This window comes from Phyllobates terribilis, unplaced genomic scaffold (assembly GCF_046119375.1).
Source record: "Phyllobates terribilis strain yellow unplaced genomic scaffold, ASM4611937v1 Scaffold_2__4_contigs__length_985480577, whole genome shotgun sequence".
NCBI lineage: Eukaryota > Metazoa > Chordata > Amphibia > Anura > Dendrobatidae > Phyllobates > Phyllobates terribilis.
In genome coordinates this window covers 213,655,010-213,667,808 of record NW_027362762.1, presented here as the reverse complement: position 1 = coordinate 213,667,808, position 12,799 = coordinate 213,655,010, and the positions used below count along the sequence as shown (strand labels likewise).

At 42.3% G+C, this 12,799-nt stretch overlaps 1 protein-coding gene across 3 annotated transcripts in view; it reads right to left on the bottom strand.

Annotated features, from left to right (window-relative positions):
• ERICH6B (glutamate rich 6B) overlaps positions 1–12,799 on the bottom strand; it is a 311,898-nt gene that overhangs the window by 231,904 nt on the left and 67,195 nt on the right. For all 3 annotated transcript variants that reach the window (XM_073663846.1, XM_073663848.1, XM_073663847.1), the window contains 2 exons: positions 9,395–9,440; positions 3,693–3,817 (listed from right to left, as the gene is read on the bottom strand). In XM_073663846.1, the coding sequence (XP_073519947.1) occupies positions 3,693–3,817; positions 9,395–9,440 (171 nt within the window). The remainder of the gene's footprint in view (positions 1–3,692; positions 3,818–9,394; positions 9,441–12,799) is intronic.

Here is a 12,799-nt window from a genome sequence, read left to right as displayed (position 1 = left end):
CCACTCCATTCATCTGGACCATCGAGCGCTGCACGGCACTCATCCGTGAACAAAACAGTTTTGAAATCAGTCTTCATGTAATGTTTGGCCCACTGGAGCCGTTTCTGCTTGTGTGAAGTGGATAGAGGAGGTCGACAGGATGGCGTATGCACAGCTGCAAACCTCTGAAGGACCCTGCATCTTGTTGTTCGGGGGACGTTGGAGGCACAAGCAGCTTCAAAAACTTGTCTGCTGCTATGACAAGGCTTTTTTGCCGCTGCTCTTTCAACCTGACGTAATTGCCTGTAGGAAAGAGTCCTCAATTTGCCCTTATCAGCACGCACACGTGTGTACTGTGAATCAGCTACATACTTCTTGATTGCCAAGACACTTCATCCTGATCATCGCACAATGTTGATTGTAGTCATGCCTTGACCTAAACACTCCACAATTTGTTGCTTCTCAGCAGCCGACACATCCTTTTTCTTTCCCATTTTGGCAGAAAATGTAGGCTGCTTAATAATGTGAGAGAGCCTTCTTAAGTAGTCTTGCCTTTCATTGGACACACCTGCCAAACTAATTAGCACAGGTGTCTGCAATTGCTTACAGTGATATAAAGAGCCCTGACACACATCACCATCAATGAGTTTAACTGACAAACAAACAAATTCTTCCCTTATCACTCCTAAACACTTTTTGCATAATAATTTGGAACGCGGTGTACATGTGCTTTTCCACAAAACACCAGTGGTTCACGTAGTGAATCTTACAGTTCTAACTTGCCAACCGTGGTCTATATGGAATTGTTCAATAAAGGGCCCAAAATTAAGATAACATAGATGGGAGAGGTCTCTATGAATAGGAATTCCTAAGTATTTGATACCCTATGAGGGCCAGGCAAAGGGAAAGTTGGACTGGATGGAATCCTATATGGATTTAGGGAGGGAGACATCGAGGGCCTCAGACTTCGCTGCATTGATTTTAAAATTTTACCATGTAACAAAGTGATCTATTTCAGCCATAACAGCAGGGATGGATATATGTGATTGAGTGATATATATTAGGACATCATCAGCAAATAGAGAGCACTTGTACTCGGTGCCTCCCACCTTAATCCACCTAATATTGGGGTTATGGCGAATTGATGAGAGCAGGTGCTCCGTCACTAGGATGTATAAGAGAGGGGACAGAGGACATCCCTGCCTTGTCCCATTGGTGATTGTGAAAGGTGATGAAAATGTTCTGACGCACCCCCTGGGCCTTGGGACACCCGGAGCCGGACCCTTTTTGGTGGATGCTGGTGGTTGTAGTCTTCGTGGCGGCGATCCGGTTCCGTGGCTCAGGGCGGTCAAACCAGTGGCGGAACTATTTATGTGGTTTTGATGTTTAAATGTCCGACTACGCCACCCGTGGATTGCGGTCAGAGTGAACCGCCGCTACAGGGCAGACCGCTAAGGCTGGTGTTGTGGGTGCAGCAGAGCGTAGCATAACTCCCCACGGGAGGAGTATAGCCTCAGGGCAGTGTATGCGGAGGATGGGGGTGATGGTGCAGGGCAGCAGCAGTAACGACACGGAGTCAGTGATGCAGTTCAGGGCCTTTACTCACAGTTCTTATTATCCAGACCACGTCTGCAGGTAACGGCTGCCCACGTCGTACTGTGCTCACCAGGTGAGGGGCTCAGACAACTCCCAGATAACTTTGGAGCGCTTCACAGGACCCCCTTTGTATGTCCTTTGTCTGGCCTTTCTTACCAACACTTCTGTCCGGCTGCCTCGGGCCTCCTCTTGGTAAACTTGGCGCCAGTTTCCCTGACCCTATGTGGTGCCTTCCTAGCGGGTGGAGCAAGGGGCTGCGCCACATAAAATGTCAGAGCCTCCGGTTTCTAGCTGAGGGTCGTTTCCTGCCTCCACTAGTTCGGGGACCGGTCTCCCCCTTTGGCCTGACCCCTCCACGCAGGTGGATTCGGGCGTGCGGTGGCGACTCGCCCGTCCGCACCCCTGGGATCCCTTCATTCCTCGTTCCTGGAGCCTTCTCCGCTCCTCTTCCTTCCTTCTCCCTCTTGCAGGCCTGGGCCTCTGTTACTAGGCCCGCCTCCGGAGCAGAGCTCATGCAGAGCCCCTGCTCCCTGCCACTTCTGCTCAGACTTCTCTGCACTGAACTAAGATGGTGCCCACCTTTTATACTCCCTTCTCAATGCACCCAGGAACTGCTTCCTCCCTGCTCCTGCACTGCAGGGTTCCCCTTCCTCAGTGTTCCCTCCCCCCACTCCAGCCAGGGACAGGGACTGTCGTGCCCATCTCAGGGGCATATTGGTCGCCCTGCCCCACGGCAATGTGGTGTAATGCATGCAGGTGTCGGGTCCTGATCCACACTCCATCCTTATCTGAGAGTGAGATATCACACCTCTGGGTGAGGTGCAATACGTCTGTAGCAACCGAGCCCTCGGTGCTACAGTTCCATTTATCTTCAGCCTAGGTGACGTATTGTGATGCAGGGCCGTGATTTTGGCTATAAAAGGGTCCCCTAGACCCCTACCCCAAGCTTTTTAAGAGAATCATATATGGCGTGCCAGGAGACTCTATGGAATGCTTTCTCAGCATCCAACGAGAGTATCTACTTACAAATTTTTAACTGCATCTAGCCCAGGAAATACTTTGTGCCTAGTAGCAGTGTCTGCTAGTCAGCGGATTATCCCGGCTGTTAAGCAAGCTACACCACCTGTAGTTTGGACACTTAATTTTTTCAAAGGAAATGCTTCGGGACCACGGGATACTCAGTGAAGAGCATCAGGAGGCACCCCAAGGCATAGGGGCTGGGACTGGCACTAGGATGCCTTGCGGTGGACAGCCGAGCTCGATCCTTATAAAAGCTTTTTAACTGCAGCAGCTTTAGTGGACGCTACTGGAGCTGGAATTACGCGGCTGCTGGCATGAGACTTGCCCTCCAATAGATCCTTGTAAATGGATTTAAAGTGTATTCATTCAAATTAGAGGGACAATTTAAATTAAAAAGCTTAGAGCTGCCTCCACCACAGGGGGGCTCTCTCGACCCACCAGCGGACAGGCACCAGTATTGGGAGAGGGGGGCTGGCCGTCAGGGTTCACCGCGGCTCTGGCACAAACCCGGCGACACGGAGGTGGCACGGGCAGGAGCGGACTGGCCGTCTCGGCTTCTCACTTTTTGGCTTTTAGAAGGGCATGACATGCCTATATCTGTGTCTCCCCCTCCTTTTACTCCTCCACCTCTTTTCTTTTCGCATGACTATATGTACTTGTCACTTTTCCATGTGTTAGTTGTGTCTTCTGAGCAGTTTGTCAGCTTTTGGACACCTTTGAAGGTGTTTTCTATGTGTTTCTATGTGTTTTTGTTTGCCTGCCATTGGTTTTAACGGTGTTCGAAGGTGTTCGACGAACAGTTCGACGAACAGTTCGGCGAACACACGGGTGTTCGACGAACCGAACCGAACTCGAACACTACGGGGGTGGCTCAACACTAGTGAATATATATATTTTTTTTATTTTACAAGGGGAACCATTTAATTTAAAAAGGGGTTGTCCAGCCAGTGGACAATCCTTTTAATGAGTACTGATTTTCTATATCATGGATTGGGGCTTTCTACATACATTTTATCGGCTGGTGTAATAGGACCCTTAGTTTTATTTATACCCGAATTAAATAAAAAAGTTGGTAAATACTAAAGATTTCTACTCACCATTTTTACTTATGCATGCTTCAGCTTCATGAAGCCCATTACTCTCTGTCTGGGTCTGTACATTTTTGCAAGGAATTTTTCTTATGTTTTTTATTTGCCTTTTCTCAAATTTTACGTTTTCCTTTCTGTAAAAAAAAAATACATAGCAATTATAGCAATTAATAATGAACATCTCCACATGAATTTATATACGTATTATATCAATACACATTCGTTTTTCACTTGCATTGTTAAAATGTCTGATCAGTCATATCTGTTTTCTTTCCTCTCTATAATAACAGAAAACGGGTGACATTTGGTTGGGTTCACACACAGAGTTTGGCCGGTTGCATACGTGAAAAACGGTTCATGTTTTTTTCAGTATGCTGGAAACATTTTTCATCTGTGTGTCAATTCTTACAATTCTTGTTGCATTCGTTATTCTCATATGAAGAAAATAAATTTCTCAGGTTGTCCTACGTGCTTAAGGGAATCTGTCACCATTTTTCCCACCTCATCTGAGAGCAGCATATTATAGGGATAGAGACCCTGATTCCAGCGATGTGTCTCTTACCTTGCAGCTTGCTACAGTTTTGATAAAATCACTGTTTGTTCTGCTACAGATCAATAAGTTCTCTGAATGCTGAGCTGTGTATAATCTCACCCACACCACTGATTGGCAGAAAGCTGCCTATCAGTGTTGGGGGCTTGGCTGGACTACATGGCAACAGGTATACAAGTCCAATAATGATAATATCCTCCTAATAAAACTGTGATTTTATAAAAACTACACTAAGCAGCCCAGTAAGTGACACATTGCTGGAATCAGGGTCTCTGTCTCTACATTATGCTGCTCTTAAATTAGGTAGCAACAACTTGGTGACAGATTCCCTTTAAACAGTAAAATACTGGAAGCCAAGAATGACATCCGTATACTGTACATTTTTTTCATTGGGACAGTGACTTGAATTGGCAAGTTTGATCTGCAAAATGGATAAAAGTAGGACATGTCTTTGTTTTTTTTTCTAAACAATGGGTCCTAAAAAACTGTTACATTGCAATGGGTCTGTGAGCTACCCATAAAAATAACAGCACACATACCAAAAGTGTGTGAAAGAGCCCTTAACCCTCCATCAGGGGCAACTGATCTGACAGGCGCAGCTCACTTAGTTTCATTTCTCTATTTTCAGTGGTTTGTCTGGGAAACACCCTCCTCCCAGTGCCTTCCTAACTTTAAAGGCTGTGTGATTATGTGTATTCTCATTTATTACATTCCTATTAAGGTAACTGATCACTTTTAGAGCATTGAAATTTAAAAAAAAGGAAAATATAGCCAATTTTCTAGCCTGTGCCTGACATGCGCAATGTCCCTAAACTCGTTATGAAACATATTGCCCCTGACGGAAGGCTAAAGGGGTTATCCACTACTAGGAGCTGATTGGGCGTCATGCTCATGTGTCATGACAACCGCACGAGAGCCCCGGTAAAGCGAGTGCCAACACTGCTGGAGTGGCACCTGCACGGGAGGTGAGTATAAGCTTTATTATTTTATCGGGGCCAAGCTTCGGATATGAGAAGGGGTTGTCCAAGTAGTGAACAACTTCTTTAAACTCAGTGTTTTCAGCAGTATATATTTTGGTATGTTGTATTTCAGGTGTCTTGTAGCAGCTTATTCTGCATGCCTCGTTGTAATAAACATGCAGACATACAGTTAGGTCCATATATATTTGGACAGAGACAACATTTTTCTAATTTTGGTTCTAGACATTACTACAATGAATTTTAAACAAAACAATTCAGATGCAGTTGAAGTTCAGACTTTCAGCTTTCATTTGAGGGTATCCACATTAAAATTGGATGAAGGGTTTAGGAGTTTCAGCTCATTAACATGTGCCACCCTGTTTTTAAAGGGACCAAAAGTAATTGGACAATTGACTCCAAGGCTATTTCATGGACAGATGTGGGCAATCCCTTTGTTATGTCATTCTCAATTAAGCAGATAAAAGGCCTGGAGTTGATTTGAGGTGTGGTGCTTGCATTTGGAAGGATTTGCTGTGAAGTAAACATGCAATCAAAGGAGCTCTCCATGCAGGGGAAAGAAGCCATCCTTAAGCTGCAAAAACAGAAAAAACCCATCCGAGAAATTGCTACAATATTAGGAGTGGCAAAATCTACAGTTTGGTACATCCTGAGAAAGAAAGAAAGCACTGGTGAACTCATCAATGCAAAAAGACCTGGGCGCCACACGGAAGACAACAGTGATGGATGATCGCAGAATAATCTCCATGGTGAAGAGAAACCCCTTCACAACAGCCAACCAAGTGAACAACACTTTCAAGGAGGTAGGCGTATCAATATCCAAATCTACCATAAAGAGAAGACTGCATGAAAGTAAATACAGAGGGTTCACTGCACGGTGCAAGCCACTCATAAGCATCAAGAATAAAAAGGCTAGACTGGACTTTGCTAAAAAACATCTAAAAAAGCCAGCACAGTTCTGGAAGAACATTCTTTGGACAGATGAAACCAAGATCAACCTCTACCAGAATGATGGAAAGAGAAAAGTATGACGAAGGCGTGGTACAGCTCATGATCCAAAGCATACCACATCATCTGTAAAACACGGCAGAGGCAGTGTGATGGCTTGGGCATGCATGGCTGCCAGTGGCACTGGGTCACTAGTGTTTATTGATGATGTGACACAGGACAGAAGCAGCCGGATGAATTCTGATGTATTCAGAGCCATACTGTGTGCTCAGATCCAGCCAAATGCAGCCAAACTGATTGGTCGTCGTTTCATACTACAGATGGACAATGACCCAAAACATAAAGCCAAAGCAACCCAGGTGTTTATTAAAGCAAAGAAGTGAAATATTCTTGAATGGCCAAGTCAGTCACCTGATCTCAACCCAATTGAGCATGCATTTCACTTGTTAAAGACTAAACTTCAGACAGAAAGGCCCGCAAACAAACAGCAACTGAAAACCTCCGCAGTGAAGGCCTGGCAGAGCATCAAAGAGGAGGAAACGCAGCGTCTGGTGATGTCCATGAGTTCAACACTTCAGGCAGTCATTGCCAATGAAGGGTTTTCAACCAAGTACTAGAAATGAACATTTTATTTACAATTATTTAATCTGTCCAATTACTTTTGGTCCCTTTAAAAACAGGGTGGCACATGTTAATGAGCTGAAACTCCTAAACCCTTCATCCAATTTTAATGTGGATACCCTCAAATGAAAGCTGAAAGTCTGAACTTTAACTGCATCTGAATTGTTTTGTTTAAAATTCATTGTTTTAATGTCTAGAACCAAAATTACAAAAATGTTGTCTCTGTCGAAATATATATGGACCTAACTGTATCTGAGTCCAGGATGCATATAAATAAAATAAGAAATTTATAGAATCTCTTTGTGTAAAGAAGAAGGAGACATAAGAAGACAAGAAGTGTTTACAGGAACCATCAAATATACAACCCCTGGCAAAAATTATGGAATCACCGGGCTCGGAGGATGTTCATTCAGTTGTTTAATGTTGTTGAAGAAAAGCAGATCACAGACATGGCACAAAACTAAAGTCATTTCAAATGGCAACTTTAGGGCTTTAAAAAACACTAAAAGAAATCAAGATTAAAAATGTGGTACTCAGTAAGGGTAATTTTTTTCAGACCAAGCAGAAGGAAAAAATTATGGAATCACTCAATTCTGAGGAAAAAATTATGGAATCACCCTGTAAATTTTCATTTCCAAAACTAACACCTGCATCAAATTAGATCTGTTCGTTAGTCTGCATCTAAAAAGGAGTGATCACACCTTGGAGAGATGTTGCACCAAGTGGACTGACATGAATCATGGCTCCAACAGGAGAGATGTCAATTGATACAAAGGAGAGGATTATCAAACTCTTAAAAAAAGGTAAATCATCACGCAATGTTGCAAAAGATGTTGTTTGTTCACAGTCAGCTGTGTCTAAAATCTGGACCAAATACAAACAACATGGGAAGGTTGTTAAAGGCAAACATACTGGTAGACCAAGGAAGACATCAAAGCGTCAAGACCGGAAACTTAAAGTAATATGTCTCCAAAACAGGAAATGCACAACAAAACCAACGAGGAACGAATGGGAGGAAACTGGAGTCAATGTCTGTGACCGAACTGTAAGAAACCGCCTAAAGGAAATGGGATTTACATACAGAAAAGCTAAACATAAGCCATCATTAACACCTAAACAGAAAAAACAAGGTTACAATGGTCTAAGGAAAAGCAATCGTGGACTGTGGATGACTGGATGAAAGTCATATTGAGTGATGGATCAAGAATCTGCATTGGGCAAGGTGATGATGCTGGAACTTTTGTTTGGTTCAGTTCCAATGAGATTTATAAAGATGACTGCATGAAGAGAACATGCAAATTTCCACAGTCATTGATGATATGTGGTTTTGGGCACCACATTTTAAAAAAGACATCGACAAACTGGAGCAAGTTCAGAGAAGAGCGACCAGAATGGTGACCGGTCTGCAAACCATGTCCTATGAGGAACGGTTACAGGATTTGGGAATATTTAGCTTGCAAAAAAGAAGACTGAGAGGAGACTTAATAGCTGTCTACAAATATCTCAAGGGCTGTCACATTGTAGAAGGATCATCTTTATTCTCATTTGCACAAGGAAAGACTAGAAGCAATGGGATGAAACTGAATGGGAGGAGACACCGATTAGATATTAGAAAAAACTTTTTGACAGTTAGGGTGATCAATGAGTGGAACAGGCTGCCACGAGAGGTGGTGAGTTCCCCTTCAATGGACGTCTTCAAACAGAGGCTGGACAGACATCTGTCTGAGATGATTTAGTGAATCCTGCTTTGAGCTGGGGGTTGGACCAGATGACCCAGGAGGTCCCCTCCAACTCTACCATTCTATGATTCTATGATATGGGGCTGCATGTCAGGTAAAGACACTGGGGAGATGGCTGTCATTACATCTTCAATAAATGCCCAAGTTTACATTAATATTTTGGACAGTTTTCTTATCTCATCAATTGAAAGGATGTTTGGGGATGATGACATCATTTTTCAAGATGATAATGCATCCTACCATAGAGCAAAAACTTTGAAAACATTCCTTGAAAGAAGACACATAAGGTCAATGTCATGGCCTGCAAATAGTCCGGATCTCAATCCAATTGAAAATCTTTGGTGGAAGTTGAAGAAAACGGTCCATGACAAGGCTCCAACCTGCAAAGCTGATCTGGCAACAGCAATCAGAGAAAGTTGGAGCCAGATTGATGAAGAGTACTGTTTGTCACTCATTAAGTCCATGCCTCAGAGACTGCAAGCTGTTATTAAAGCCAGAGGTGGTGCAACAAAATAATAGTGATGTATTGGAGTGTTCTTTTGTGTGTTTGTTTTTCATGATTCCATAATTTTTTCCTCAGAATTGAGTGATTCCATAATTTTTCCCTCTGCTTGGTCTGAAAAAAATTACCCTTACAGAGTACCACATTTTTAATCTTGATTTATTTTAGTGTTTCTTAAAGCCTTAAAGTTGCTATTTGAAATGACTTTAGTTTTGTGTCATGTCTGTGATCTGCTTTTTTTCAACAACATTAAACAACTGAATGAACATCCTCCAAGCCAGGTGATTTCATAATTTTTGCCAGGGGTTGTACAATAGTGTTATATTCTGATCATTCGTCAAGTGAAATAAATTGCATGAATGCAGTACACATACCTACACTGCTGTGTTCCAAATTCATTTTGTGCTTCATGTCTATCACCTGTGCAAAAAAAAATAAAAATAGGACATGATCGTAAAGTAAAAAAAAGCATGATCTTATTATGAAACGCTATGAGAAGAGAAAAAAACTCACACACAGAGGAGAAATTCATCAAGGCCTTTATTTATGTTTTGCGGTATATAAAAATTCCTAATTTTTGTTGCCACTTTTGCTATTTATATTTCAGTCCTGACACATTTCTAAAAATTGGGCTGGGCTTAGTGGAACGGGTGGTAAGCACCACGACCCTACATAATAAATATATATATTCATATTTACAGTAAGTATATCTATATATGCAATAATTTACTCAAGAAAGTGGCATAAATAATAGTATAAGGCTACGTTCCCACAATTTTTGGTGAGATTTTTATGTTTTATATTTAAAAAAAATACGCATGTAACATATTTTACTTAATGGGTGTAGAAATGGTGCAGAAAATCTGCAACATCAAAAACTCATCAAAAGCTCATTGTGGAAACGTAGCTAAGACTATTCCATCATATGAGACAGCTTGAAGATGCACCAAGTTCATTAAGACGTATGCGACTGAAAAACACCATTCTTGATGAATTGACTCCTGTTAATTGGGCGTACTACCAGTCTGGTGCTGTTTCGTAGGCTATTACTGGCTAATAGTCAACCACTCTTTTCTTTACAATCTGGGCTTTGGGAACCTAACATATACCAATTAGAGTTGGGCAGATTGATTTGCCGGACTTTGGTCTAGCAGCCAGGTTAGTATTCTCTGACCGTTAGATGGGAGGCTTACAAATCTCTTACCTTTCCAGTTTCCCAGCGAACCTTTTGAATAGTCAGTCTGGTGCGACATTATCTGTGCATCACACCACAATGATGACATTGCGTCAGCCCGGCTTATCAAAAGCTGCTTTGGGAATCCCAGAAGGTAAGAGATTCGAGAGCATCAAGTCCAGAGACTACTGATCTATTTGATGGACCGTAGTCCCACAAATTGACCCGCCCAACTCTAACACAAATCCAATGTCGTCTAAAAGGAAAGCCATGTAGCACATGTTTGATTAATAAAGTCTATGGACACATATATCTATATTAGTAGATTTTACATACTTACAGGGGTATGAAAAAGTGTTTGCCCCCTTCCTGATTTCTTATTATTTTGCATGTTTGTCACACAAGGTTTCAGATCATAAAACAAATTTAAATATTAGACAAAGATAACACAAGTAAACAAAAAGTGCAGTTTTAAATGAAGGTCTTTAATAATAGAAAAATAAATCCAAACCTACTGGGTCCTGTGTGAAAAAGTGATTGCCCCCCCCCCCTTAAAACAAAAATTAACTGTGGTTTATCACATCTTTGGGAAGCTGAATTCTATTTCCCTAGCCACACACAGGCCTGATTATTGCCACACCTGTTCTCAATCATGAAATCACTTAAATAGGACCTGCCTGACAAATTGAAATAGACCAAAAGATCCTCAAAAGCTAGACATAATGCTGCAATCCAAAGAAATTCAGGAATGAATGAGAAACAAAGTAATTGAGATCTATCAGTCTGGAAAAGGTTATAAAGCCATTTCTAAAACTTTGGCACTCCAGCGAGCCACAGTGAGAGCCATTATCCACAAATGGCGAAAGCATGTAACAGTGGTGAACCTTCCAGGAGTGGCTGGCCGACCAAAATTGCCCCAAGAGAACAGCGACGACTCATCCAAGTGGTCACAAAAGACCCCGCAACAACATTCAAAGAACTGCAGGCTTAACTTACATCAGTTAAGGTCATTATTCATGACTCCACCATAAGAAAGAGACTGGCATGCATTGAAGAGTTCCAAGACGAAAACCACTGCTGAGCCAAAAGAACATAAAGGCTCCTCTCAGTTTTGCCAGAAAACATCTTGATGATTGCCAAGACTTTTGGGAAAATACTCTGTGGACTGATGAGACAAAAGTTGAACTTTTTGGAAGGTGCATGTCCTATTACATCTGGTGTAGAAATAACACAGCATTTCAGAAAAGGAACATCATACCAATAGTAAAATATGGTGGTGGTAGTGTAATGGTTTGGGGCTGTTTTGCTGCTTCAGGACCTGGAAGACTTGCTGTGGTTAATGGAACCATGAATTCTGCTGTCTACCAAAAAAATCCTGTAGGAGAATGTCCGGCCATCTGTTCGGGACCTCAAGCTAAAGCGCACTTCGGCTATGCAGCAGGACTATGATCCAATACAAACCAGTAAGTCCACCTTTGAATGGCTTAAGAAAAACAAAATTAAGACTTTGGATTGGCCTTAAGTCTTGACCTTAATCCAATTGAGATGCTGTGGCATGACCTTAAAAAGGTGGTTCATGCTCGTAAACCCTCCAATGTGGCTGAATTACAACAATTTTGCAAAGACGAGTGGGCCAAAATTCCTCCAGAGCATTGTAAAAGACTCATTGCCAGTTATCGAAAACGCTTGATTGCAGTTGTTGCTGCTAAGGGTGGCCCAATCAGTTATTAGGTTTAGGGGGCAATCACTTTTTCACACAGGCTCTGTATGTTTGGATTTCTTTTCCCCTCATCAATAAAGACTTCCATTTAAAAACTGGTTTGCTATTAAATGGCCCCAATGTGCGTTAGACTCAGACCAAGTTCACAATTGAAAATCCTCCTGTATATTTTAGGGTTTCTACAACCAAATACAGTGGGTACGGAAAGTATTCAGACCCCTTTAAATTTTTCTCTCTTTGTTTCATTGCAGTCATTTGGTAAATTCTAAAACGTTCATTTTTTTTCTCATTAAAGTACACTCTGCACCCCATCTTGACTGAAAAAAACAGAAATATAGAAATTTATTAAAAAACTGATAGGACTTTATTTGGAAAGACCTCACAGCTCACAGTGCATGTCAGACCAAATGAGAATCATGAGCTCAAAGGAACTGCCCAAGGAGCTCAGAGACAGAATTGTGGCAAGGCACAGATCTGGCCAAAGTTACAAAAGAATTTCTTCATTACTCAAGGTTTCTAAGAGCACAGTGGCCTCCATAATCCTTAAATGGAAGAATTTTGGGACCACCAGAAGTCTTCCTAGACCTGGCCATTCAGTCAAACTGAGCAATCGTGGGAGAAGAGCCTTGGCGAGAGAGGTAAAGAAGAACCCCAAGATCACTGTGGCTGAGCTCCAGAGATGCAGTAGGGAGATGGGAGAAAGTTCCACAAAGTCAACTATCACTGCAACCCCCCACCAGTCGGGCCTTTATGGCAGAGTGGCCTGACGGAAGCCTCTCCTCAGTGCAAGACATATGAAAGCCCGCATAGAGTTTTTTCAAAATCACATGAAGGACTCCCAGACTATGAGAAATAAGATTCTCTGGTCTGATGAGACGAAGATAG